At 38.2% G+C, this 27,076-nt stretch overlaps 1 protein-coding gene across 1 annotated transcript in view; it reads left to right on the forward strand.

Annotated features, from left to right (window-relative positions):
* Lrrk2 (leucine rich repeat kinase 2) overlaps positions 1-27,076 on the forward strand; it is a 138,154-nt gene that overhangs the window by 63,430 nt on the left and 47,648 nt on the right. The window contains exons 21-33 of the mRNA XM_070038884.1: positions 4,885-5,003; positions 5,534-5,603; positions 6,420-6,637; positions 8,235-8,485; positions 9,698-9,846; positions 11,510-11,603; positions 14,938-15,124; positions 15,831-16,012; positions 16,251-16,480; positions 18,184-18,311; positions 19,456-19,674; positions 22,891-23,092; positions 24,905-24,993. Coding sequence (XP_069894985.1) covers positions 4,885-5,003; positions 5,534-5,603; positions 6,420-6,637; positions 8,235-8,485; positions 9,698-9,846; positions 11,510-11,603; positions 14,938-15,124; positions 15,831-16,012; positions 16,251-16,480; positions 18,184-18,311; positions 19,456-19,674; positions 22,891-23,092; positions 24,905-24,993 — 2,138 coding nt within the window. The remainder of the gene's footprint in view (positions 1-4,884; positions 5,004-5,533; positions 5,604-6,419; positions 6,638-8,234; positions 8,486-9,697; positions 9,847-11,509; positions 11,604-14,937; positions 15,125-15,830; positions 16,013-16,250; positions 16,481-18,183; positions 18,312-19,455; positions 19,675-22,890; positions 23,093-24,904; positions 24,994-27,076) is intronic.

Consider the following 27,076-nt stretch of genomic DNA (forward strand, 5'->3'; position numbering starts at 1 on the left):
ATTTTGGCTTATTATTTTTGGGATAAAGTCTTGCTTCGTGCCTTGGCACCTGCCTGGCACAATCCATGTAAGTTAGACTTCTTGTATAGCTAGAATAAAAAGAGCATGTCAACCTGTCCAGCTCTTCATTGAGAAGTCTCATTCACTTCTCTGCTCTGATTAGCCTTGAACCACAATCTCTGATCTCAGCCTCTAGAATATCTAAGATGAAAGGTGTAAGCCACTGATACCTGGCTTATTAAAGGGATATTTTGTTTTGTTTATGTGTCAATACTTGGGCTTGAACTCAAGGCCTGTGTGCTTGCTATCCCTTAGCTTTTTCACTCTAGGCTATTACTCTTCCACTCTACTTCTGGCTTTTTGCTAGTTAGTTGGAGGTAAGAGTCTCATAGACATTCTTTCCCAAGCTGGCTTTGAACCATGATCTTCAAATCTCAGCTTGATATCCGTAATCCTGAGTAACTAGGATTACAGGCATGAGGCACAGGTGCCCAGCAGGGATTTTCACATAGTGTGGTTTGGAATCTTTGAGTGATAGAATAAAAGAGTGGTATTTGGGAGGCAAAAAAGAAAAATCCCCCCCCCCTCAACATAGGGACAAGGCATTCAGTCTCTCTCAATGAGCTTGACATTATTTGTAATTTTTTCATAGACACCCTCCATTTGGTAGAAACAGTTTCTAGTTGTTGTTTGCTGAGCCTTTTTGTTATTAATGAATAACAGGTATAGAAAAATTCTCTGTGACCCTTGATGAAAGGTTCGTATACTCCTTGTCCCTTTATTAATGACATTGACCAAGTTTCTAATGTTGAACAAAATTTGTGATTTCTATAGTGAATCTTACTTGCTTAGTGTAAATTGCCCTTTATGTATTTTGGATTTTCTTTTCTAAAATGTGGTTAAGAATTTTGCATCTCTTGAGGTCTGCAGTTTTCTGCTTTCTAGTCAATATGAGACCCAGGCTTATTTCTGGAAATGAGTTGGGAAGTATTCCCAACCCTGAGAGTTTCTGAAGGAGTTTAAGCCGTAATTTCCTTTAATGTGTGATTAAATTTGCCATTAAAAATCCAACTCCCCCCTCCCCCACCCCCACCACCAAACCTAGATGTGCTTTACTGGTAAACTGAATCACTTCAATAGATTTGTGGTTATTCTTTATTCTTATTTTCTTGCATTTCTTGAGTTTGTTTTAGTATTTTATGACTTCTAAGAAAAATGTTATTCAGACAAGGTGACTAATGTGATGCATAGTAATTATCTTCTTATCTTATTAATACTTGCAGGATCTGTAGTGATACATGATCTTATCTTCTTCTTCTTCTTCTTTTTTTTTTTTCCTGTTGGTCATGGGGCTTGAACTCTGGGCCTGGGCGCTGTTTCTGTGCTCTTCAGCTCAAGGCGAGTGCTGTACCTCTTGAGCCACAGCTCCACTTCCGGTTTTCTAGTGGTTTATTGGAGATAAGAGTCTCATGAACTCTGGGCCTGGGCGCTTCCCCTCAGCTCTTCAGCTCAAGGCCAGCATTCTACCACACAAGCCACAGCCCTACTTCTGGCTTTTTCTGCTTATATGGTGCTGAGGAATCGAACCCAGGGCCTCATACATGCAAGGCAAGCACTCTACCACTGAGCCACCTTCCCAGCCCAGATCTTTTCTTTTTGACCTTAGTAATTTGTGCCTTTTTTGGTGTCCTGAACTCAGGGCCTCTCACTCTTGGCTTTTTTTTTGCTCAAAACTAGCTCTACCAACTGAGCCACAGCACCATTTCTTTTTTTGCTGGTTAATTGGAGGTAAGAATCTCTCATCTTTTTCTCTTACTAACTGAGAAGCTCAGTTCTCAGCTTCCTGAGCAGCTAGGATTTTTAAAATTTATTTTTGGTGCCAGTTCCAGGGCTTGAATTGAGAGCCTCTTGCTCACTCTAGGCTTTTTGTCTCAGTTGGTACTCTATTAGTTGAACCAGAATTCCAACTTGGCTTTTTGCTGGCTGATTGGTTATAGAGTCTCTTAGCTTTTCTTCCCAGGTTAGCCTTGAACCAAAATTCTCTGAATCTCAGGCTCCTAAGTTACTAGGCACTGGCACTCAGCTTCTAATCCTGATTATTTCCTTGTACTTACTTATTTTATTGGGTATTTCAGTAGATTGTTAATGTGGGAGCTTCATGTATTGATTTGTAAACCTTTTATTCTTTGTAATATTACTTCTCTTTTGTGCTGGTACTGGGATTTGAACTCAAGGCCTCACTGACCACTCTCTCTTAGCTTTTTAGCTCAAGGTTGGTACTCTACCACTTGAACTACAACTCCACTTCTGGCTTTTTGGTAGTTGATATGCATTAAGAGTCTCCAGTAACCTACCTGGGCTGGTTTTGAATCATGATCTTCAAATCTCAGCCTCCCAAGTAGCTAGGATTATAGACATAAGCCACTGGTGCCTGGCTGAAAATGTTACATAAAAATAGTTATAAAATATACTATTTTGCTGATATAAACAATATGCCAAGAGACTTTTCATAACCATCTACAGTGAGATAATTATTTAAACATAATATTCTTCCAAATCTGGCATGTTCTTTCTTATTTTTGGAGGGAAGACCTCAAAAGATGATGATGATGATAATAATGATGATGATGATGATGATAGCAGTGGTAATGGGACATGAATGTTAAAAGGGAAACTGTCTTGGAATGAACCAGCAGGAGATGGGAGTAAGAAGAGGGAATCCTGAGGGATGAAGTCAATCAAAACCTGCTATGTATGAATACAGTATATAGTAAATGTACTTTGACAAAGTGTGGAGGAGTGTTTAGACGAGGTGTGGTGGGGTGAAGGTGTTTAAAGTACACTGTGTGCACGTATGGCATTATTACAATGAAACCCCTTCATACTACAAATATGTTATCCTTAAACAAGTGAACAAGAATTTTTAAAAAAGAAAATGCAGTTTTATTTATAAGATATATATATATTTTAATTCTTAAGTGAAATATTTTGCACTAGAGGATGAATTACATTTTATTTATGTATTTTATTATTTATTTATTTATTGTCAGTTATGGGGCTTGAACTCTGGGCCTGGGAGCTGTCCTTGAGCTCTTCAGCTCAAGGTGAGCACTCTACCACTTGAGCCATAGCATCACTTCCAGTTTTCTGGTGGTTCATTGGAGAGAAGAGTTTCATGGACTGTCCTGCCCGGGCTGGCTTTGAACTCTGATCCTCAGATCTCAGCCTTCTGACTAGCAGGATCACAGGTGTTAGCTCCTGGCAACCAGCCTTTTTTTTATTATTATTTTTAAGTAGTTATACAAGGAGATTGCAATTCTACATGGCAGTTTGCTACTATAATGCATCTTGATTAATCTCACCCCTTCCATCACTCTCCTCCATTTCTCTCAATCTAATCCAATCCCTTCAAATTACCTGTTTGCATTTTCACATACGTACATTGGATATTATGACTGTATTCACCCACCCTTCCTCTCTCCTTTTGAATGTCCCTTGAGCCTCACCTGCCTCTGACAAAACATGTTTCAGCCTGAATATAATTTTAGTGTCATACTAGACAGGTAGTGTTCGTATCAGTTGTAAAAGGGGTCTTGTTTAAAGAAACATGGTGTACACAACTGAATGTTATAAAGTCAATTTGATTACGTTGCTTTAATAATTTATCTATAGCACTTGAAATTTATTCTTTTCCTTTCCAAACTAAAGAATGATAGAATTTGCAATCTTACAAACAATTTTATGTAAATTTTTGCATCTTATGCATCTTTACAAATATGATTCCTATTGATCTTCACTCTTATTTAGAAAATTCATAATATTAAGAATAGTTTTCATTTCTAATTTTTATTTCAACCAAGCTCTTTAAATATGCTATGGTGCAATAGCACTTGCCTAACATGTTTGAAACTCTAGAATCAATCTCTGGGACTACCAAAAAAATTCATAAAGGACAGATGTCAACTAAATACATGGAAAAAAAAAAACCTTGTTAAAAATTCAAATAGCCAGGTGCTGGTGGCTTACGCCTGTAATCCTAGCTACAGAGGAGGCTGAGATCTGAGGATCACAGTTTAAAGTCCGTCCAGGTAGAAAAGTCTGTGAGACTCTTATCTCCAATAAACCACTAGAAAACCGGAAGTGGTACTGTGGCTCAAGTGGTAGAGCGCTCGCCTTGAGCTGAAGAGCACAGGGACAGCGCCCAAGCCCAGAGTTCAAGCCCCATGACTGACAAAAAAAAAAAAAAAAAAAACCTCAAATAGTCACACTCATGATGACGTATCTTCAACCATTTAAATTGTGATTGCAATATTTATAGCAAGATTTTAAACATTTGTGAGAAAATTTCATTAATGTCTATATATTTTTTTGTGCTAGTTCTAGGGCTTGGATGCTCTTGCTTAGCTTTTTCACTCAAGGCTAGAATTCTACCACTTGAATCATGCCTCCACTTCCTTATGAGAAAATTTCAGAGAAATGAAAATGAGTGAAGGAATAATATTGATCAGATTTGTATACATAGTTCTCTCTGCTTTTCGTATATACATGTATTTACTATTCAGTGTTAACCACTGACATTCTTGTCTTACTTACTTACTATGAGTAGACCCAGTGCATAGATTTTTTTTCTTCTGCTTGTCTTTATCTAGCACTTAACTCAGTATTTAATTAATCCCTAGAGGTAGAAAAAGTAGTTTAACTCTTAAAATGAAAAGTCATCTTAATTTATCATCTTTATTCAAAAGATATTACAAAGAAAATTGATTGTGAAATTTCCTTTAATAAAAATAATAACCTCCTAGGAGTGAACATCTTATGATTGAGGTATCTGTTCTTATTATTTTATCATTTATCTGTTCATGTTATTTTATCATTTCAAAATAGGAAGTGAAAGTTCATTTCTTGTGAAGAAGAAATCCAATTCCATTAGTGTGGGAGAATTTTACCATGATCCTGCATTGCAACGTTGCTCCCCAAATTTGCAAAGGCATTCCAATTCATTGGTATGTTAAACTGTGATTGTGTTGTTTGGTTATTGACATTCTGATTTGTGTGTGTATGTGTGTGAGAGAGTGTGCTGACACTGGGGCTTGAACTCAGGTCCCTGTACTCTCACTAGGCTTTTTCTACTTAAGGCTGGTACTCTACCACTTGAGCCACAGCTCCATGCTTTTTTTTCCCTGATTATTTGGAGAAAAATTCTCATGGACTTTGCTACCTAGACTGGCTTCAGATCTTCAGATCTCAGCTACTCAGATCTCCTGAGTAGCTAGGAATACAGGTATGAGCCACAGGCTCTAACTGTGCAAGTACATAGTTTGAAAGGCCATTTATGCACTTAACTGGATTGTTTTCTTTTGTATTCTTGATTGGGTTCTTGGTTTGAATTTGCCAATTTCTCCCCATAATTATAGATACCAGTTATTCTATTAAAATATTTCATGGCTGCTTCTATATTGTTTGAAAAATAAATCTCAACGACTTTAAAAACCTGGTAGCACTTTTATAGTAAATATTATTGTTTGTTTCATAGGGGCCTGTTTTTGATCATGAAGATATACTGAAGCGAAAAATAAAAATATTGTCTTCAGATGATTCAGTCAGTAAGTATTTGGAGGCACTAATAGGTATACAGATATTGGGGGCAGAATATAATGTTTGTTAGATTTTCTTTGCTAATTTAAATCTCCTTGAGTCCTAGTTTATCTTATATAATCTTCATAGGTACTTACTTAATAACTCCACAGGCTTGAGAAAAATGAAATGGAGCTGGGAATTAAAACAAACGAACAAAATTATTAGCCAGGCGCTGGTGGCTCATGTCTATAATCCTAGCTACTCAGAAGGCTGAGATCTGAAGATTGTGGTATGAAGGCAGCCCTGACAGGAAGTCTATGAGACTCTTATCTTCAATGAAGTGACAGAAAAAGCTAAAATTAGCGCTGTGACTCAAGTGGAAGAATGTTAGCCTTGACCAGAAGTTGCTCAGGGACAGTGCCCTGGCCCAGAGTTCAAGCCTCACACTCAGCTAGCACTTTACCACTTAAACCACCTCCAGCCCAGATTTTTGCAAGTTATTTTGGAGTTGGAGTCTCAAAGACTTTTATTGCTTATATGACCTTGAATTGATCTCAGTTTCCTGAATAGTTAGAATTAGAGGTTGAGCCACCAGCATCCAGCTCCTTTCTTTGTTTTTTTCTTTCTTTCTTTCTTTCTTTTTTTTTTAATGAGACAGGTAAAATATGTTTATTTGTTGTCTGTCTCAGCCATGAGAAAGTAAGCTCCCTTCATTTGGTTTTCTACTGAATACCCAATGCCTTCAAGAGAGTTTGACACTATGTGGTACTCTGCAGACTTTGACCAAGTAACTTTTTACATTGTGTGCTTACCTTCCCATTGTTTGCTTGTTTTTGACAAAGGGTCATCAAAACTTCCATCTCACATGAGGCATTCAGACAGCATTTCTTCCCTGGCTTCTGAGAGAGAGTATATTACGGCATTAGACCTTTCAGCCAATGAACTCAGAGATATTGATGCCCTGAGCCAGAAATGCTGTATAAGTGGTCATTTGGAGCATCTTGAAAAGTTGGAGCTTCACCAGAATGCACTCACCAACTTCCCACAGCAACTATGTGAAGTAATTTCAACCCATTCTTATCATGTGTAGGACACCGCAAGGGCTAATGCATGAATACCTAACTTGTGTGGTTACATTTTTCAAAAGCAGGCTCTACTTTTGTGTCATTGGGCAGTAATTCTCTCATTGTCTCGGTGTTCAAAGACATCTAGCTCATAGAGAAGAAAATACCTTAGAGTAAAAAGAAAATCAAATTGAAATGTCATTCAGGAATTATATATCTATAGAAAAGTCAACTTAGGATGTAAGAGAGAGTCTGGCCTGTGCTGAGCAGAGTGAGGACTAACAATTTCTCCTCTGGGGTTGTGGGTCATGCCTGTAATCCCAGCTACTGAGGAAGCTGAGATCTGAGAACTGAAGTTCAAAGCCAGCCAGGGCAAAAAAGGTCTGTGAGACTCTTCTCTCTAGCCAGCAAAAAGCCAGATGTGGAGGTGTGGTTCAAGTGGTAGAGTACTAGCCTTGAGCAAACAAGTTCAGGGTAAGTGCCCAGGCCATGGGTTCAAGCCTGAGGACTGGCACGTGTGCGCGTGTGGACACACACACACACACACACACAAATCTTTCCTTCTGAATAAATTTGTGAGATCAGAAACAACTTAAACCAGTTTTCAATATGTCTCTGTTATCTCATTAAACTCTGGAATTTTTTGTGAGCATAAACATATTGACATTTAAAGAGGAATTAAGAGAGATGATTATTTCTGAGATTTTAGCACTTTGACATAATCCATATCAAAATTTTTACAACTAACCCACTCTGGAAGCCTGTGTTTGCTTTACCATTATAAAATTAGAATTGATTGAAAATAAAAACTAGAGATCTGAAACAAAAAGTCCCATTTATAAAAAAGAAGTTCTGATATTAGAAATGTATTACCTAGGACTACTTTCATAATTAAATATTAATTTTATTATCTTTAAGTGGCTGTATACAGGGTTTCAATTCCACACGTCAATTGATGAGTGCAACAACATTTTGATCAATGTTACCTCCATTCCTTCATTCCCCCCATCTCTCTCAGCCCCACCCATCCCCTTCAGTTACATGGTTCCAATTTCCACATGTGTACTTTGAATATTATGACTATTTATCTACCCTTCCTCTTTATGTTCATTCATCTATCCCTCTTCCTTCCACCCCTCCACCTTCCTAAGAAGTTACAGCTTCCTTGTATTCATTGTGTTAAACTGTAAGTTAAATGTCCCAACTAGTTACACCAGATTAATTCTTACTTATGTTAACATGTGTAATGATTTCTAAATGGTAGTATTTCTTTTAGTGTCATCCCAAGATTATGTTCAGCCAATAAATCATCAGCTTGAATATTAGCTGAGGCTTACTTTCCAGCTTGCTCTTTATTGACATATTCTACCCAAAAAGCTGGATGAACTCTCAAACCTATTCTTGTGAAATTGCTTTTGGTTGTGAACCTATGCTGTTTTCCCTAGTTGGGCCAGTAATTATTTTGGCATTCAGTTGTGGATTGTGTTTTCAGAGTAACTGTAGATGGTTAATTGAGAGCTACCAAATGCAGAAATCTGAGCTCAATGTGTTTCTCAAATGGTTCTTTTCAAAATTTTACAACTGTCTTTTCAGACCCTGAAGTGTTTGACACACTTGGATTTGCACAGTAATAAGTTCACATCCTTTCCCTCCTACTTGTTGAAAATGAATTGCCTTGCCCACCTCGATGCCTCTCGAAATGACATTGGACTCCCAGTGGTGTTAGATCCCGCCTTGAAGTGCCCCACCCTGAAGCAGTTCAACTTGTCATATAACCAGCTCTCTTCTGTACCCGAGAACCTCGCTGAAGCTGTGGAGAAACTGGAGCAGCTCATTTTAGAAGGGTCAGAAAAGCTTTAATTAAAACAGTAGGCTTAAATGGGTGTCGGTGGTTTATACTTGTAATCCTAGCTACTTAGGAGGCTGAGATCTGAGAATCACAGTTCAAAGTCAGCCCGAGCAGGAAAGTCCGTGAGACTCTTATCTCCAGTAAACCACTCAGAAAACCAGAAGTGGTGCTGTGGCTCAACTGGTAGAGCACTTGCCTTGAGCTGAAGAGCTGAGGGACAGTGCCCAGCCCAGAGCTCAAACCCCATGACTGACAAAAACAACAACAAACAGCAGGCTTGGTTTCTGGTCATGGTTCTCTCCCTGTAATCCTAGCTCCTTGGGAGGCTGAGACTAAGGATTGTGGTTCAAAGGAAACCTGGACAGGAAAACCTGTGAGACTCTTCTCTTCATTTATCTACCAAAAGCTGGAAGTAGAGCTGTGGCTCAAATGGTACAGCACTAGCCTTGAGTGGAAAAGCTCAAGGACCGTGCCTAGCTGTGAGTTCAAGCCCCAGGATAGGCACAATACAAAACAAAAACACTGCAGGCTTGGCTGGGTACCTGTAACTCACTCCTGTAATCCTAGCTGCTCAAGTGACTGAGATCTGAGGATCATATTTCAAAGCCAGCCTGAGCAGAAAAGTCCATGAGACTCTTTAATTAACCAGCAATATGCCAAAAATAGAACTGTGGCTCAAGTGGCAGAGTGCCAGCTTTGAGAAAAAAAATTCAGAATACCCAGGCTCTGAGTTCAAGTTCCAGCACCACTACTGATGTGTGTGTTTGTGAGCGCGCGCGCGCGCGCGCACACACACACACACACAAAAACTATAGGCTTTTTCAATGGTAGAAGACTAGCAGAGCTAGCGTGAGGCCCAGACTTCAAACATCAGTATGCCCACAAAGAAATAAAAAATAAAGAGCATCAGGCTTGATGTACATTGAACATTCTAGAGTGTTTATAAAACATGTTGACATTTCTATATTAGTAAACTAAATTATAAAGAATTTATATGAATTTAATGAATTCCATTAAATACTATAAATATAAAATAAAATGGACCAAGGGACTTAGTATTACAACTTTGTTAATTGACTTAAATTTTCACAAGCAATTTTAAAATTAGCAATTCTGCTTTAATCCTATTCTTTGATGGCAATTTTATTTTGCTTTAAAGTGAATGACCTTATGCAAGTTAATCCTCATTTTTGTCTTTTACAACTAGGAATAAAATATCAGAAATATGTTCCCCTTTGAGCCTGAAGGAATTGAAGGTTTTAAACCTTAGTAAGAACAACATCTCATCCCTGCCAGAGAACTTTCTTAAAGCTTGTCCAAAAGTAGAGAGTTTCAGTGCCAGGATGAATTTTCTTGGTAAGTGCTCTAGGAGTATCTTTCTCTTCCTACCAGGCTTTCTAACTCTCAAAGGATGTATCAAACATGAGCATTTGAGGTGGAAATTTATCTATCTTTTAAAATATATGTGTATATATATTTGTATTTGTGCTGGTACTGGGATTTGAACTCAGGGCCCAGGTGTTGTCCATTAGCTTTTTCACTCAGGCAGGGCTATTATTCTACCATGTGAGCCACAGCTCTACTCCTGGCTTTTTGGTGGTTAATTGGCAATACAAGTCTCATGAACTTTACTGCCCAGTCTGGCTTTGAACCTCAGTTCTCAAATCTCAGCCTCCTGAGTAGTTAGTATTACAGGGTTGAGCTACAGTGGTCTATTCTTGTTTCTGCAAGGAAATTACTTTCACTGTATTCATTCTTTTTCAGCCTCTCCATTAGCTATCCACCTCCTGCTAATATTCCTCCAACAGGGCTTGTTTTAGTTTCCTGTCAATATTATTACTATTTGTTCATTCTTGGCCAGGCACCAGTGGCTCACGCCTGTAATCCCAGTACTCAAGAGGCTGAGATCTGAGGATCAAGGTTCAAAGGCACCCCAAGCAGAAAAGTCCATGGGACTCTTAACTAGCACAAAAGCCAGAAGTGGAGGTAGATATAATAGAGTACCAGCATTGGGTGAAAATGCATAGCAAGAGCTGGAGGCTCTGAGTTCAAGCCCCTACAAGCACATCATCATCATCATCATCATCATCATCATCATCATCATCATCACTATGATAATAATAATGATGACAATAATAATTATTGTTGAGACCTGATGGTACATACTGGTAACCCTAGCTACTCAGGAAGCTGAGATATATGAGGATTTCAGTTCAAAGTCAGCCTGGGCAGAAAAGTTCATGAGACTTACTTCAAATTAGCCAGCAGAAAGCCAGAAGTGGAGATATGGCTAACTTAGTAGCGCACCAGCCTTCAGTGGAAAAAAAAAGGAGGCGGCACAGCAGTCCTTGTGTTCAAGTTCCAGTACCTAAACACAGACACACAGTCACACATACACACACAGACACAGACATACATACACACATACACATATGAACACATATGCACACATACAGATCATATGACCAAGAAGTCTTGTATTATTGTAGCATCTTTCATTGGTCTATAAGGCACTCTTTGTGAGATTGTACCATAAATAAGTTTTATCCTTATACTATATCATTATACTATATTATGCATTAGTAAACTGTTCAAAGATGTTTTTTTTAAATATATTTACCTAATAGTAATTTGAGCTAATCTATTCTCTGTCATGTAAAACATCATATAAGTTAAAGTAAATATTTTAATCATTTTTTACTTTATAAATCGGTGCTGCAGAATTTGTATGGTGTCAGACCTATTGAGTAGAGTCCTATTTTAAATATAACACATCCAAGCTGATATTGTTTTAAAGCTTAGAATAAATTTTGGCTAAGTATGTGGAACATTTTTTTATTATCTTGTGGAATTATTAAGCCTGTTACCCTATTTTATAAAGTAGAGTTGTTTTCTACTACCAGAATGAAGATGGAACATCAAATTAAGTGGGACATCACTGGTAACTGCTCCGATTGCATTGAATAGATATCAGTTCAAATTATTAAAAATTCATTATTTTATTTTTATTTTCTTGCAGCTGCTATGCCTTTCTTGCCTTCTTCCATAACAAGCCTAAAACTATCTCAAAATAAATTTACATGTGTTCCAGATGTAATTTTAAGTCTACCACAGTAAGTGTCTTGCTGTTTTCTTTTTAAAACTGCATGAGTTGAGTATTTAGAAACATGGTTTTCATTTAGATGTATAAGTGTAATTCATTTATAAGCTTTCTTAGTTTAAGTTTTTATATGTATACGAATTTGATTTTTTCACTAGACAAAAGATCCAAGTAGGGCTGGGAAGGTGGCTCAGTGGTAGAGCGCTTGCCTTGCATGCCTGAGGCCCTGGGTTCGATTCCTCAGCACCACATAAGGAAAAAGAAAAAAGCCAGAAGTGGCACTGTGGCTCAAGTGGTAGAGTGCTAGCCTTGAGCTGAAGAGCTGAGGGACAGCACCCAGGCCCAGAGTTCAGGCCCCACAACCGGACCCCCCCCCCACAAAAAAAAGATCCAAGTATTTAAACTTTTATGTTAATTTACTGAACTGTTGTATACAAATAACTGATTATTTAATTGCTATATCGCTTTAATCCAATGGGATAATAATCACTAGCTGTCATTTTCATTCAAATTTTATTTGTTCTCAGAAGCTGATATGTTGCCATAATACTATGAACTTTCAAACTATATTTAAGTTATGTGTGAGTGACAATTTTGGTGGAGATTTTGGAGGTTTGGGGTTAACCTCATTATAAACAAAAATCTTCCTGCAACTACTAATGTGGACATTAGGATTTCAAGTGTGTTGTCATTTGTGTGTGTGTGTGTGTGTGTGTGTGTGTGTGTGTGTGTGTGTGTGTGTGTGTGTGTGTGTGTGCACCATTACCCCATACCCCATGATCTTGTTTGGCTTTTTTTTTCCTTTTCTCGAGGCTGGCATTCCACCACTTCTAGCTTTTTGTGGTTAATTGGAGTTAAGAGTCTTACAGTCTTGTTAGCTCAGGCTGGCTTCAACCTGTGATCCTCAGATATCAGCCTCCTCCATAGTTAAGATTACAGGAGTGAGCCATTGGCACCCAAGCATGTGTGTTGTCATTTTAAACATTATTGCAATTATATTATGCCTTATAAACCAAATTTGTAATCTTATTTGCTTTAGTGTTCTATATGTGTAAATATATACATATTTAGGCAAATAGTAATTATAATCTTTCCATATATGGTGTCAGGCAACCATAAACTGGTTAACTGAAATGTAGCTTTGGAATGTGTCAGACATTTTTCTAACTGCAAGACTGTGAGCTATCTCTTTAATCTTCCTCATTTGATTGGAGCTCTTGTTATTATTTCCAGTTTAATCTCAGTAGAGAGATAAGTTATCTTCAGGGAAGTCAACACTGGTTGGTTCAACTTCAGACTCTTAATTCTTAACATATAAACTCTTATATGTAACTTATATGTATAACCCATTGACTATAGGTAGTATTGTGTTTTAAATGTAACATGTTTTTGAATATGCATTTCAAAGCAAAAATATTTGCTATGGTGGATAAGGAAAAAAATACGACAAAAAAGTCTCTTTCTGCCTAGGGAACTAAATATAATTCAGTCTCTAATTCTACCATGGTTTAGAAATGATCCTTAGGTGCCCATTTCAGTCCTTCCAATGCATTTCTTTGTTTTGCTTTGTGTCACAAATGAGCAGAGTTAGACATCTTAAGTCCTGATGGAAGATAAAGAGGGTGGAGATAAAGTAGATTACTGCTTCTCAGCTTCATTTTAAGTGCATTGATTGTTAGACATGCAAGAATGATCTCTGATGGAAAATTAGTATTATCTCTAGTTTCTTATTTTCCATCCTTTTTTTGGTGCATGTAATAGGTTTCAAACTCAGGACCTTGTGCACTTACTTTGCTTTTTTGCTCATAGCTGGCATGCTACTACTTGAGTGGTACCACTTCTAGTTTTTTGCCAGTTAACTGGTGATACAAGTTTCTCACATTTGTTGGTCCCAGGGTAGCTTTGAACTGTGATTCAGTCTTCAGATCTCAGCCTCCTGAGTAGCTAGGATTACAGGTATGAGCCACTGGTATTCAGTTTCTATGCATTTTCATGATAACTGGGGCAAAAATCTAGTAGATTTTAAAATGAGAGTACTGCTTTGGTCTAGCAGGTGGTACCACTATGTGAGCTGGGCATTACCTCATTAAGCTCTAAATTCTCTGGGTGAAAGAGCTCAGTATATAGTTATGAAAGTCGGACTGTTGTACAGTCAGATGTACCTCCATTTTGCTGGCTCTTATTCTCCCTGCAGGCCTACAGTCACGTGTAACTGTTTTTCTGCAAACCTTGAATAGCTCTCCTGTCTGAGAACAACCCATTGGAACCAAGGGCCTGTCACAGGCCATGCTCCATGCTCAGTACTATAATTATTATAATGAAAGGAGCCAGTGCAGGAGTGTGCCCACATACTATAGCAATTATCTCTAAGACCCAGTCTCTAAAGGGTCCCCTCTGTAATCAGTGGAAATTATAATTTAGACTGAGTGCTATCAGTGCCAATTATAATTTCTCATTCACCATAAACATTTGTATGGCTCAGGTCTTTTTCTCCTTCTGAGACTACACATTCACATACCTGAACTACATAAAAGAAAGTGGACCTTGATTTTTTTTATAGTTATCCCTTTATATATGCATTACTACATGTTTCAATACATATATGTTTCACATGTTGTTTCAATGTTCATCTGATATTTCAATGTATATATTGTGTGATCTTCAAACAATGTATATATTATATGATATTCAAGCCATGAAAATATGTCTCTGAAGAAATTGTTATTTCTTTTGAGCAAAAGCATTCAAGGCTTTAACTGTAAATACAGTATATCTATCGGTAGTCATCCTACTGGGCAGTTGAATCTTAATTTTTTTTTGCAGGGCTTTGCTCCTGCTAGGCAGGTACTCTACCATTTGAGCCATAATTCTTGCCTTTTTGCCTTGATTATTTTATAAATAGAATCTTGTTTTTTTGCGTGGGTTGGACTAGACCACAGTCCTCTTATTTGTACCTTTTTTTTGTGGCTGGAATGATAGGTGCACACCAATTAGGTCAGACTTATTGGTTTAGGTATAGGTGAGTTTTTGCCCTTGTTGGCTTCAAATCATGATCCTCCAGATCTTAGCATCTCGAGTGAGTAGCTAGGATTACAATTGTGACCACTGTGCAGAGAAAGCTGTTCTTAGTGGTCCTTATTTGTTTCAACTGCCATCCCAAGGAAACTACCTTTGTGTTTCTCATGTGTCCTTGGATGTACTCACATATTCACATGCCTACCTACATGCAAATTAAACTTATAACCATAAGTAACATATATGCATTAAATTTATATCTTATTTTTGGCTGAAAATTGCTTGTGATGGTTATTTCATGCAGCTCTCATCTTGACATTGTGTCGTTCTAGCTTACGGTCCTTGGATATGAGCAGCAATGACATTGAAAATCTGCCTGGACCTTCACACTGGAAATCTTTGAACTTAAGGGAACTCTTGTTTAGCCACAATCAGATCAGCATCTTGGACTTGAGCGAAAAAGCACACACATGGTCTAGAGTAGAGAAACTACACCTTTCCCATAATAAACTGAAGGAGGTAAGAGGACAACTAATTTGCATGATCAAAAATTACCTTTAAAATGTTTGTTGTGCCTTTCCTGGGGCTTGCACTTGGGGTCTGGGCTCTGTCCCTGAGGTTTTTTTGCTCAAGGTTGGCACGCTACCAGTTGAGCCACAACTTCACTTCTAGCTTTTTTGGTAGTTAATTGAAGATAAGAGTCCTGCAATCCTCAGATCTCAGCCTCCTGAGTAACTATGATTGTAGGCATGAGACACCAGTGCCTGGCTAGCAATTCTGTTTTTAAAAGATCTGATGTGTGTGTGTGTGTGTGTGTGTGTGTGTGTGTGTGTGTGTGTGTGTGTGTGTGTGTGTGTGTATGTTTATGCACATGCACACATGTCAATATTGGGGCTTGAACTTAAGGCCTGCATGTTATCCTTAGCTTTTGCTCAAAGCTACTACTCTACCACTGGAGCCATACTTCCACTTTTGGCTTTCTGCTGGTTTAACTGGAGATAAGAGTCTCATAGAGACTGGCTTTGAACCACAACCCTCAGATCTCAGCCTCCCGAGTAGCTAGGATTACAAGCTTAATCCACTAGTGCCTTTTGGAACTCTTATGAAAGGAGGTGGGAATTGCAGATGACATCTGTAAGCCTTTGTTTCCTGGAAGCTTACACTTCCTTCTCGCTTACCAACAGATTTTGCCTTTATTATTTGTTTGTTTGTTTGTTATATTAAGATTCCTCCTGAGATTGGCTGTCTTGAAAATCTGACATCTCTGGATGTCAGTTACAACTTGGAACTGAGATCATTTCCCAATGAGATGGGGAAATTAAGCAAAATATGGGATCTTCCTCTGGATGAATTGCGTCTAAATTTTGATTTTAAACATGTCGGATGCAAAGCCAAAGACATCATCAGGTTATATCATGTTGTTTCTATTGATTTTTAATATACTTGTGGTAGATTTCCTGTCTGAGAGTTTGATGGATTAGGAAAATACAGGCAAATGAATAGTACTTTTTTAATATGAATATTCAACGTGCCATTTGCGATCTCTATGTGTTTCTGTCTGTCTGTATGAGATATTCAGTTTAAAAAAGATAACCTAAATCTTACTGTGCTGTTTATTCCTTTACTTTTATCTTCCAAACATCAGATTTCTTCAACAGCGGTTAAAAAAAGCTGTGCCTTACAACCGAATGAAACTCATGATTGTAGGAAATACTGGGAGTGGCAAAACTACCTTACTGCAGCAATTAATGAAAACCAAGAAATCGGATCTTGGGATTCAGGGTGCCACGGTTGGCATTGATGTGAAAGACTGGCCCATCCAAATCAGGGGCAAGAAGAGGAAGGACCTCATTCTAAACGTGTGGGATTTTGCAGGTATTTATGTTTCTGAGTATTTTGTGTGTGTGTGTGTGTGTGTGTGTGTGTGTGTGTGGTTGTTGCCGTTGTCTGTGCCTTTTATTTAAGACAGGGATTTGACAGCTGAAGTTTTCTATTCTAACACAATAAAGATCTTATTGAACTATTCTGAAGCCATTTGTTCTGTTGACACCAGAACAGATGAGCATACGGGGGAAAAAGATGTTAGGAAGCAGATTTGCATAGGCTGTCAATGACTGGTGCTCTACCACTTGAACCATAACTCCTTTTAAGGATTTGTGCTGGTTAATTGGAGATAAAAAGTCTCTCAAATTTGTCTGCTGAACTTGTTTCAAACCACAGCCCTCAGATCTCAGCCTCCAGAGTAGCAGGACTTACAAGTGTGAACCACTAGCATCTAAGAAAGGGTTCATTTTCTGGGGTTGGGACTTGAACTCAGGGTTTGGTGTTTTACTTAGAGGCTGGTGCTCTAAAACCTGAACCATGCCTCCAACTACTGTCTTCCTTTTTAAAATATAGAAGAATTCCTATGTATCTATATAGATATAGATTTTCTTGATCCATTCATCTACTGAGGGGCATCTGGGTTGGTTCCATATCTTAGCTATGGTAAATAATGCTGCAATAAACATAGTTGTGCTGGTAGCTTTAGTATGGTCTTGTTTGTGATCATTTGGGTAAATGCCCAAAAGTAGGATTGCTGGGTCATAGGGGAGCTCTATGTGGAGTCCTTTGAGGAACCTCCGTACTGCTTTCCAAAGTGGTTGAACAAGTTTACACTCCCACCAACAATGTAGTATGGTTCCCTTCTGTCCACATCCCCTCCAGCATCTGTTGTTATTAGAGTTCTTGATTTTAGCCATTCTAACTGGGGTGAGATGGTATCTCAATGTTGTTTTGATTTGCATTTCTTTTATGGCTAGAGAAGTTGAGCATTTCTACATGTCTATTGGCCATTCTTATTTCCTCTTCAGGAAAGTCTCTTTTATTAATGGGATGGTTGTTTTTTTTGAGGATTTGTTTTTTGGAGATTTGAAGGAATTCTATGCTTCCATCAGAAAGAATGATACCACCCCATTTGTAAGGAAATGGAAGGACTTGGAAAAAATCATATTAAGTGAAGTAAGCCAGACCCAAAAAACATAGGTCTCATGGTTTCCCGTATTTGCAATAATTAGTATACATCTAGGATAATCTTAGCAGATGAGCAAAATAGCTCAATAGCTATGTACATATGACCATATAAGATGATGCTAAGCGAAATGAACTCCAAGACATGGACACAAGAGGTTTTTCTTTGTTGTTGTTGTTCTCAATGTACTACGTGATGTCTTTTTTCTTTTGTGTTTTTTCTCCCTATGGTTTATCCCATTTTCACTGTGTTCAATTTTGGTACCCTGGGTATTGTATATATGTTTATCTGAATTAGGGAAGGGAAGGGAACAACAAAATGGTGAGACAGAGGACAAAGGGGGAATTTATGCAACATCAATACTCAGGTTGGGAATGATCTGTACAACTTGCCGGGCAGGGGAGGGGAATTAGGGAAGGTGTAACAAGTTAAACAAGTAATGTAATCACTACCTTTTTATCTAACTGTAACCCCTGTGTACATCACCGTAACAAAAATAAAACATAGAGGAAGATAAGATTATTGCCTGTTACATGGAAGACCTAAAAGTGCTCTAACCTTCATTTAGGTCGTGAAGAATTCTACAGTACTCACCCCCACTTCATGACCCAGCGAGCACTATACCTTGCTGTCTATGATCTCAGCAAGGGGCAGGCGGAAGTGGATGCCATGAAACCTTGGCTCTTCAATATAAAGGTGATTTGTTTTGATCATTGCCAAATAGAAAAGAATCCTCTCTCTTTCTCTCTCTCCTTTCTCTCCCCTCCCTCTCTCTCCCTCTCCCTTTCTCTCTCTCTTTCTTGCTCTTTTGTCTCTAGTAGATGCTAACAGATGATCCAAATGCTTCCTCAATTTTCTTGTTTTAATTTTAGTTAAAATAAAAACTGTTAGTTGGGAAATTTTCTGAGTAATGAAGTTATGATTTAGAAGTAGTACATTCCATAGTGGGTGAGTATTATTGATACCTGACGTGGTTTGCTGAATGTTTGTTTAATTTAGAAGCATATTTTAGCAAAGAACCTGTTTTAAGCATTAAAATCTAAGAACTGCATATAACTGATGGGAAAGCCACCCAAAATGTGGTAAAAATTACATTTTAAAAGGCTCTAAAAATACCTTTATATGGTGTGTATGTGTGTGTGTGTGTGTGTGTGTGTGTGTGTGTGTGTGTGTGTGTGTGTTATTACATTTGCTAGGCAGGCACTCTACTAACTTGAGCCATACCACTAGTCCTTCTGCTTTGACTTTCTGATAGGGCCTCATTCCAATTTTGCCTAAGCTGGCCTCAAACCTATGATTCCCCCTACCTTTGCCTCCTGAGTAGCTGGAGCCACACATATGCGCTTCCACACTGGACTGTTTTGGAAAGGGGGTGCCTTGCTAAGTTCTTGCCTGTACCATCTTCCAAGTGTGATTCTTTTATTTCTACTTCTCAAGTTAGCTGGGATTATAGGCATGCTCTGCTACTCCCGGCATAAAGATATCTTTTGAAACTTTCTTTGGTTACAGTATTTCTTTTATGTTTAAGGAAATGTCTTAGTCTGTTTTGTGCTTCTGTGACAGAATACCAGAGGCCTGAGTAATTTATGAAAAGCACCAGCATGGCAGAAGTTAGAAGAGGCCCCATTTCTCAGTACCGCTGTCTTAGCAATTACATTTCCAGCACATATGCATTGGGGGAAACATGCAAACTGTAGTAGGAAGGAAACACAATTGTATGTGTGTTATTCTTCAAGTCTTTTAGTTTGTCATTACTGCTCAGCTGACACTCCTAGGTAGCAGATTTCAGCATGTATGATTTTAAAGCCAACACAGATGTGTTTTGTGTTGGTCCTTGCAGGCTCGTGCGTCCTCCTCCCCGGTCATTCTTGTGGGCACACATCTGGACGTTTCTGATGAGAAGCAGCGCAAGGCCTGCATAGGGAAAATCACCAAGGAGCTGTTGAACAAGCGAGGCTTTCCCGCAATCCGAGATTACCACTGTGTGAACGCCACGGAGGAATCTGATGCTCTAGCTAAACTTCGGAAAACTATCATAAACGAGAGTCTGAATTTCAAGGTAATGTGGTTTATGCCTACATCATATGATCAATTCTTAGATTGCTTAGAAATGTCAAAAATCTTGCCAGGTACTGGTGCTCATGCCTGTAATTCTAAGTACTCCGGAGGCTGAGATCTGTGGGATCAAAGTCATCCCACCAGGAAAAGTCCAAGAGATTCCATTTCCAAAATAACCAGAGAAAGAGCTGGACTGGAGGTATGGCTCAAGTGGTAGAACATCAATAACTATATAAAAAAAAACCCAACCAAGGGTGAGAGGTCCTTAATTCAAGCCTTGGTACCAACACACACACACACACACACACACACACACACACACACACACACACAAACACACACACACACACACACAAACACACACACACACACAGCATACAAAGTCTTGAGAAGACAGCAGTTACTTTAAAATTGTGGATATTTTCATAGCCCCTAGAATTATTAAAGCACTTATATATACTTATACTTAAATATAAATATTTATACTTAAATATAAATACTTACACTTAAATAAATGTATACTGTATCTCATTTCTAATTTATAGAACTTGGAATAAAAACAACCATTGAATTCTGAGAGAAATGAAGAGAAGGCTTCTAGGGCATAAAAATCTTTTCTCTTCTTTTTTCTTTTGTGCTGGTAGTAGGGCTTAAACTTGGGGTCTGGGCATTGACTTTTAGCTTTTTCACTCAAGGCAGGTACTCTGCCACTTGAGCCACAGCTTCTACTTTTGGCTTTTTTGTTAGTTACTTGGAGCTAAGGGATTTCATAGACTTTCCTGCCTGGGATGCCTTTGTACTGCAATATGCAGATCTTAGTCTCCTAAGTAGTTAGGATTACAAGTATGAGCCACCAGCACCTGGCTTGCACAGAAAGTATTTCTAAAGGAGAAAATACTTTGATGCCGTTCTCTCCTGACTTCTTATCACATTGATTCAATCCAAGGATGAAAGTGAATATTTGGGTCAGGGGATCATCTGTCTTTTTCCTGTTATTTAACTGTCCATTAGATTCTTTGTGTTTGAAGTTTTATCTTATGTCTGTCTTTATCTTCTCAGTGGCTCCTTCATGACTCTTGTCTCTATGATGCCCAGCCCATTATTTTCTCTTAATATTGTGAGACATTTCTTTCATTGGCTTGTCAAGATGACTCAATCATTTTTTGATCATGTCTAAATAATTACTGAGCTTGTGCAACTGGGGATTCAGGTTAGGATTTATGTTTTTAAATTCATAAAGTTCTCCTCTGATAAGCCAACTAAATTGCTCACCAGGGAATATATTCTTTCAGCAGTTACAGGAAAAGGAAATCTTCCCTGGGCTGTAATGGGACCATGGTCATAAACTGTTGTTGGAAAATATGGTGGAGAGATCAATAGAATAAACATAATGGACAAATCTCATTTTGTCTCCCTTGACTCAGCTCATTAGCACTAATGATGAAAATCATGGCTTATCACTAGACCCCTGTTTGGCCTGGGAAGTCCAAACAGAGTGTTAACAATGGCCCACTACATTCTCAAAAACATTCCAGTGTGAATAACAAATTACATGGTCACCCTGGTTATAACTCCATTTTGGCCAGCTAGCTTAGTTCTGTTTATTTCTGCAGTTAATACTCCTAAAACCTAATGAGCCATTTATGAGTGTGTTGACTTTGCAGTGCTCAAGAAAAGCAGTTGTGTGCTTATTTCTTCCAATACCTTATTTATTACAAATAATAGAGAATATTTTGTTGATGTTGGATTGATGCTGGCATTTTTAAGTAAGAAGAACTGAAGGACTGAAGGTTTTTTTGGGTCTGTTTTAACCCTCTGTGGGACATAATGCTTACATGATATCTTTAAAAACATGCAAAATATGCTCATCCAACTACTCTGTTTATCCAAGTGGTTTTCTTCTGAGACTACACCTGTTCTTCAGGAATTTCATTGGGATTTGGAATATTTTAATAGCTTTTCTTTATGTCACACCTCTGTAAAAATATATCCTATGTTTCAACTGAATTCAGTTGAGACAAAATGTAGTTTATTCTTTAAGCTGGACTATACTTCGTGTGTGTGTGTGTGTGTGTGTGTGTGTGTGTGTGTGTGTGTGTGTGTGTGTGTGTGTGTGTGTGTATGTGTGTGTGTGTGTGTGTGTGTGCTGGGGATTGATCTCAGGGCCTGGTGCTGTCATTTGGTTTTTCCTACTCAAGGATGGCATTCTACCAATTAAGCCACACTTCCACTACTGGTTTTTTGTTGGTTAATTGGAGTTCTGAGTCCCATGGATTTTCCTGCCTGGGCTGGCTCAAACATGGACTTCAGTCTTCTGAGTAGTTAAGATTACAGGCATAAGCCATCAGCATCCAGGCATACTAAATAAGATTTTAAGTAGAAATTCTGATTGATTTGTCAGGTAAAAAGGACATGGTTTTAGGAAGGAATCCAGAAATGGGGAGAGTTTGCCCTCTGGTGGTCCTTAAAAGTATTTTGGTTATTATGGTTAGAGATGTATTTCTCTTTAAAAATGGACTTTCAAGGAAAGAATGATTTGGGAAATATGTTTATATAAACACTGCCATCCTAAGGCTGTTATATTTCTTTATTATTGGACAGTGATTATATCTAAGTGCAAGAGACAATTGAGCATGCTCTCCTGTCAGAATCATTGGTATTTAGATGGTTTCTAGTTTTTCAGGTTCAAGGTTTCATGAGAAACCATAACTCATGTAATTTTGTGTCTCCAGATTTAACTGTTGATCTTTACAGTCCACAAGCAACACTTCCTAAATAACAAGCACAAAATTTGATACTTTTCCTCTAAGTGTCAATATTCTTATCTAATAAAAAATGTCCAAAAGATTTGTAATGCTTCATGATGTCTTATGCATTTACAGAACATGAGCTTAATGCTATAGAAACAGAAATCCTTCATGATTAGTTGTTTGTCTAGGATATTGCCATGGTGTTTCTGGATTAATTGAAAAATATTTCCATTCTATGTGATGGTTACTTCAAAATTGGCCTCTGTGTCCATAATAGTCTTATTTCCATTTCATCTTCTACTTATTGCAATTTGGATAGTAAACATCTTCTTGCAGTTTTATTCAAAAATACACTTCCGAATGAGACACTCATTTCAATAAAAACTATTAACTCTGAATTTCCATCCCCGATGACAAGTGTGAGATATAAAAAAGATTTTTATGGCTTGTTATTTGTGATTTTGCAGATTCGAGACCAGCCTGTTGTGGGGCAGCTAATTCCAGACTGCTACGTGGAACTTGAGAAAATCATTTTATCAGAGCGCAAAAATGTGCCATTTGAATTTCCTGTAATTGATAGGAAACGATTACTACAACTAGTGAAAGAAAACCAGCTACAGTTAGATGAAAATGAGCTCCCTCATGCGGTACATTTCTTAAATGAATCAGGTGTGTGTCTGCTTCTTTTCTCCATGCTGGGTCATAGCAGTTTGTAAAGATGTGTCTGGATGTTGTATAGAATCTATATTGAAAGTTGAAGAGAACATCTATAAAATTCTTAGAAGAAGCCATTGCCTTAATTGTTTTGTTTCTTTTTGGACAATCATCACATGCATAGCTGTTGAATCATACATTATGTCATAAGAAAACAAACTAAGGAACTGGAGTTGTGGTTCAAGTGGTAGAGCGCCAGCTTTAAGTGACAAAGTTAAGTGAGAACATGAGGTTCTGAGTTCAAGTCCCAGTACTGGCACAGAGCAAGAGTAAATCTTTATAAGTCAGGTACTGGTGGCTTATATCTGGATTCCTACCTACTAAGGAGGCCAAGATCTGAGGATTATGTTTGAAGCCAGCCCAGGCAGAACATCTTTGAGACTCTTTTCTCCAATTAGCGAGCAAAAAGCCAGGAGCGGAGGTGTGGCTCAAGTGGTAGAGCATCAAATTTGAGTGAAAAAGCCAACTGAGACCTCAAGGCCCTGAGTTCAAGCCCTAGGATCAGCACTCACTGGAGCACATGACTGGAAGCTGGTTTTAATCATGGTATTCTGTTATATAAAGATACTTTCACATAGATGGTAATCTAACCACTTTTCTCATTATTCTTAGATACACTGAGATAGGTTTGTTTGTTTATTTACTTATTCAGTGCTGGTACTGAGGCTTGATTTCAGGGCCTGGCTCTGTCCCTGAGTTTTGCTGCTCAAAGCTAATGCTCTACTACTTGAGTCACCACTTTCTGGCTTTTTTTTGTGTGAGGGTGGTAGTTAACTGGAGATATAAGTCTTATGGATTTTCCTGCCTGCATTGGCTTTGAACCACAACCTTCATTTTAGTCTTCTGAGTAGCTAGGATTATAGACATGTACCATTGGTGCCCGGCTTGTCTCAACTCTTGCTCAAGGCTAGCGCTCTGTCACTTGAGCCAGAGCTCCACCTACTGTGGGTTTTTTTAATTTTTGGCTTGGTTAAGTAGAGTTTCATGGACTTTCTTTCCCTGGCCTCCTTCAAACTGCTCTTCTCAGATCTCAGCCTCCTGAGGTTCTAGAATGATAGGTGTGAGCTACTGGACTGGCATCTGGCTCTAAATTGTATTTTTCTTATTTTTAAGTAGTTGTACAAAGGATTTACCATTTAACAAATCAGTTTATATAAGTGAAATGCATTGTGATCAATGTATCCCTTTCATCATTTTCTCCTTTTTCCCCAACCCAACCCTTATCCTCAATTTTCACAGGATATGCATTGAATATTATGTCTGCATTCTCCTCTCCTTCCTCTCTTCATTCATCTAACTGACACCCCTTGACCTCCTCCCTATAGCTTTCAAATGCCAGTTTCTTGGCATTCATTTGGTTGGAGTGTGACTTAGTTTTTTTAAGGAATTACATCATTTGGTGGGTCATGGTGCTTGAATTCAGGGCCTGGGTGCTGTTTCTGAGTTCTTTTGCTCGAGGCCAGCACTCTGCCACTTGGAGCCCCAGCTCCACTTCTAAATTACATCGTTTGAATGTTCCTCTGCAAATACTTTTGCATATGCTTGCATGTGATCCTGTGTGTGTTTACTTGTACATGTCCTTCTTTATATTATTGGATGTTGAGCTGGGGGTCTAGGGTGCACAGCTATAGTCCCAGTCAGCCTTCAGTGTGCTGAAGGTTTTTCATTTGGGCGCTACAGTAGTGGAACTAGGCTCTTCCTAAAGCCTCTTGATAATGTATGTGTTCCTCATTCTGTTTTTCACTGTTTGATGGATTTTTATTACAGGAGTCCTTCTTCATTTTCAAGACCCAGCACTGCAGTTAAGTGACTTATATTTTGTGGACCCCAAGTGGCTTTGTAAAGTTATGGCCCAGGTTGGTGACTTATATGGTGTGTGTGTCGGGGTGGGGTGGGGGAGGTGATTGGAGAGTATATCAAATAGTACCCAAAACATCAAGCATTTCAGTGTTTGTGTTTGGTTAAGGCAGAAACAATGATGTTCTAAGTATAGGATATTCCATAGAATTTTAGGAAAGGAGAGGTATCTGAGTTCATTTCTCAATTTGTGCTAGAACTGGGGCTTGAACTCAGGGCCTTACTTTCTTGCTTGGCTTTTTAGCTCAAGTTCTTGTGCTCTGTCCATTGAGTCACACCTCTACTTCTAGCTTTTTGCTGGTTAATGGGAGATTAGAATATCATGGACTTTTCTATCCCAGGCTGGTTTTAACCTCTGTCCTCAGATCTCAGGCTCCTAAATAGCTAGGATTATGGGTGGGAGCCACCAGCACCTGGCCTCAGAGTTCATTTTCATGTCTAAATTTCCAAGTCCTAGACAACTGTTTGTACTACAGTGGTCCATGCTACTTTCCCCAGTCCTGATGGTATCTTTGGTCTGCTTTATTGGCTTAGTCAATTGGAAAATGGCTTTCAGAAAATCCTTGGGATAAACTCAATTTGAGAAAGTTGGGTTTCTAGGCCTATGAAAACTCATGATAGCCTGGAGGGAGTTTGACTCTTAAGGGCACTGGTCTGAACTCTAAATACTTTTTCCTTTGAAAACTATATATTGCTATCATTTCTCCACTTATAATTCATATGGGAAAAAAGATTTATTTTTGCCCAATGGTAGTTCATTGCAAATAAGTTTAAACAAATCGGTTATGATAACCTTTTCTCTATTCCAGTACGATTGCCCTCATTTTTTTGTCCACATGGTAGCATACCAGCAGTATTTTTTTCCTTTCTAGACACTAACTCTCTCTTCCAAGTTCTTGACAAATATCCATACATTGCCACAGTGTCTTCGAGCAAGAGCTTGGAGAGAAGACAGGTACTCCCAGCATGTGTATGCACTGGCATTATTTCATTTAAGAGTATAATTTACAGGTTTTCAAGGGGATCCCTAAATCCTTAAGATGATTATACATTTTAATATTAGAAATAGCTCTTCCAATTAAGCTTCAATGCAGATTAAATTCCCTTAAGTCTTCCTAGATACTGCTCCTACACTCCATATAAGAATCAAAAAGGTAGACAATTTGAAGAGGGAACTTAATTCAAGCTAAATCCTGCACCAGAGAACTGGAGAACATAATGAAATATTGGTGTAGCTGGCATTTCATCAGAATGTGTCCATTTTTTTTTAAACTTTAATTTTGGTAATTTTTTTTAAAAACTTAAAATTTATGTAATTGTAACCCCTCTGTACAGTATGTTCACAAAAAATTAAAATTAAAAATTAAAAAAAACTTAAAATTTATTTAGTGAAATTCTTTTTTATTGTGAAAATACTGTACAGAGGGGTTACGGTAAATTTTTTAATACTGTTTCTGGGACTTGAACTCAGGGCTGGGCACTGTCCCTGAGCTTTTTTTTTTTTTTTTTTTCTCAAGGCCAGCTAGTACTCTACCACTTGAGCCATAGCTCTACATCTGATTTTTTGGTGAGTCTCACAGACTTTCCTGCCTGTGTTGGCTTCAAACTGCAATTCTTAGATCTCAGTCTCCTGAGTAGCTAGAATTATAGGCATGAGCCACAAGTGCCTGGCTTTAATTTAGATTTTCATTCTTTCATCCTTCAACATATACATGTTTTTGTAATATAATCAGTGGCAATGAAATTGTCATTGAATAATGTGACCAAAGACACATGTTTGCCATTAGCTTGATCTATGCTGAAATATCTTCTAAATGCTATAAACATTTTAAACCTTTATTTGCCAAAGAGGGATACTAACAATATTTCAAATTATTTCCCTAGTTCAATGGAATTGAAAAATTAGCTAACTTATGTTTGACTTAATTAGTAATTTATGGCATGTTATTATTATTATTTTTTGTTGGTGGTGGTCATGGGGCCTGAACTCTGGGCCTGAGCACTGTCCCTCAGCTCTTCAGCTCAAGGCTATTCTTCTACTACTTGAACCACAGCGCCACTTCTGGCTTTTTTCTGCTTATG

The sequence above is a fragment of the Dipodomys merriami genome, unplaced genomic scaffold (assembly GCF_024711535.1).
Source record: "Dipodomys merriami isolate MVZ:Mamm:240054 unplaced genomic scaffold, mDipMer1.0.p SCAF_10, whole genome shotgun sequence".
NCBI classification, from domain to species: Eukaryota; Metazoa; Chordata; class Mammalia; order Rodentia; family Heteromyidae; genus Dipodomys; species Dipodomys merriami.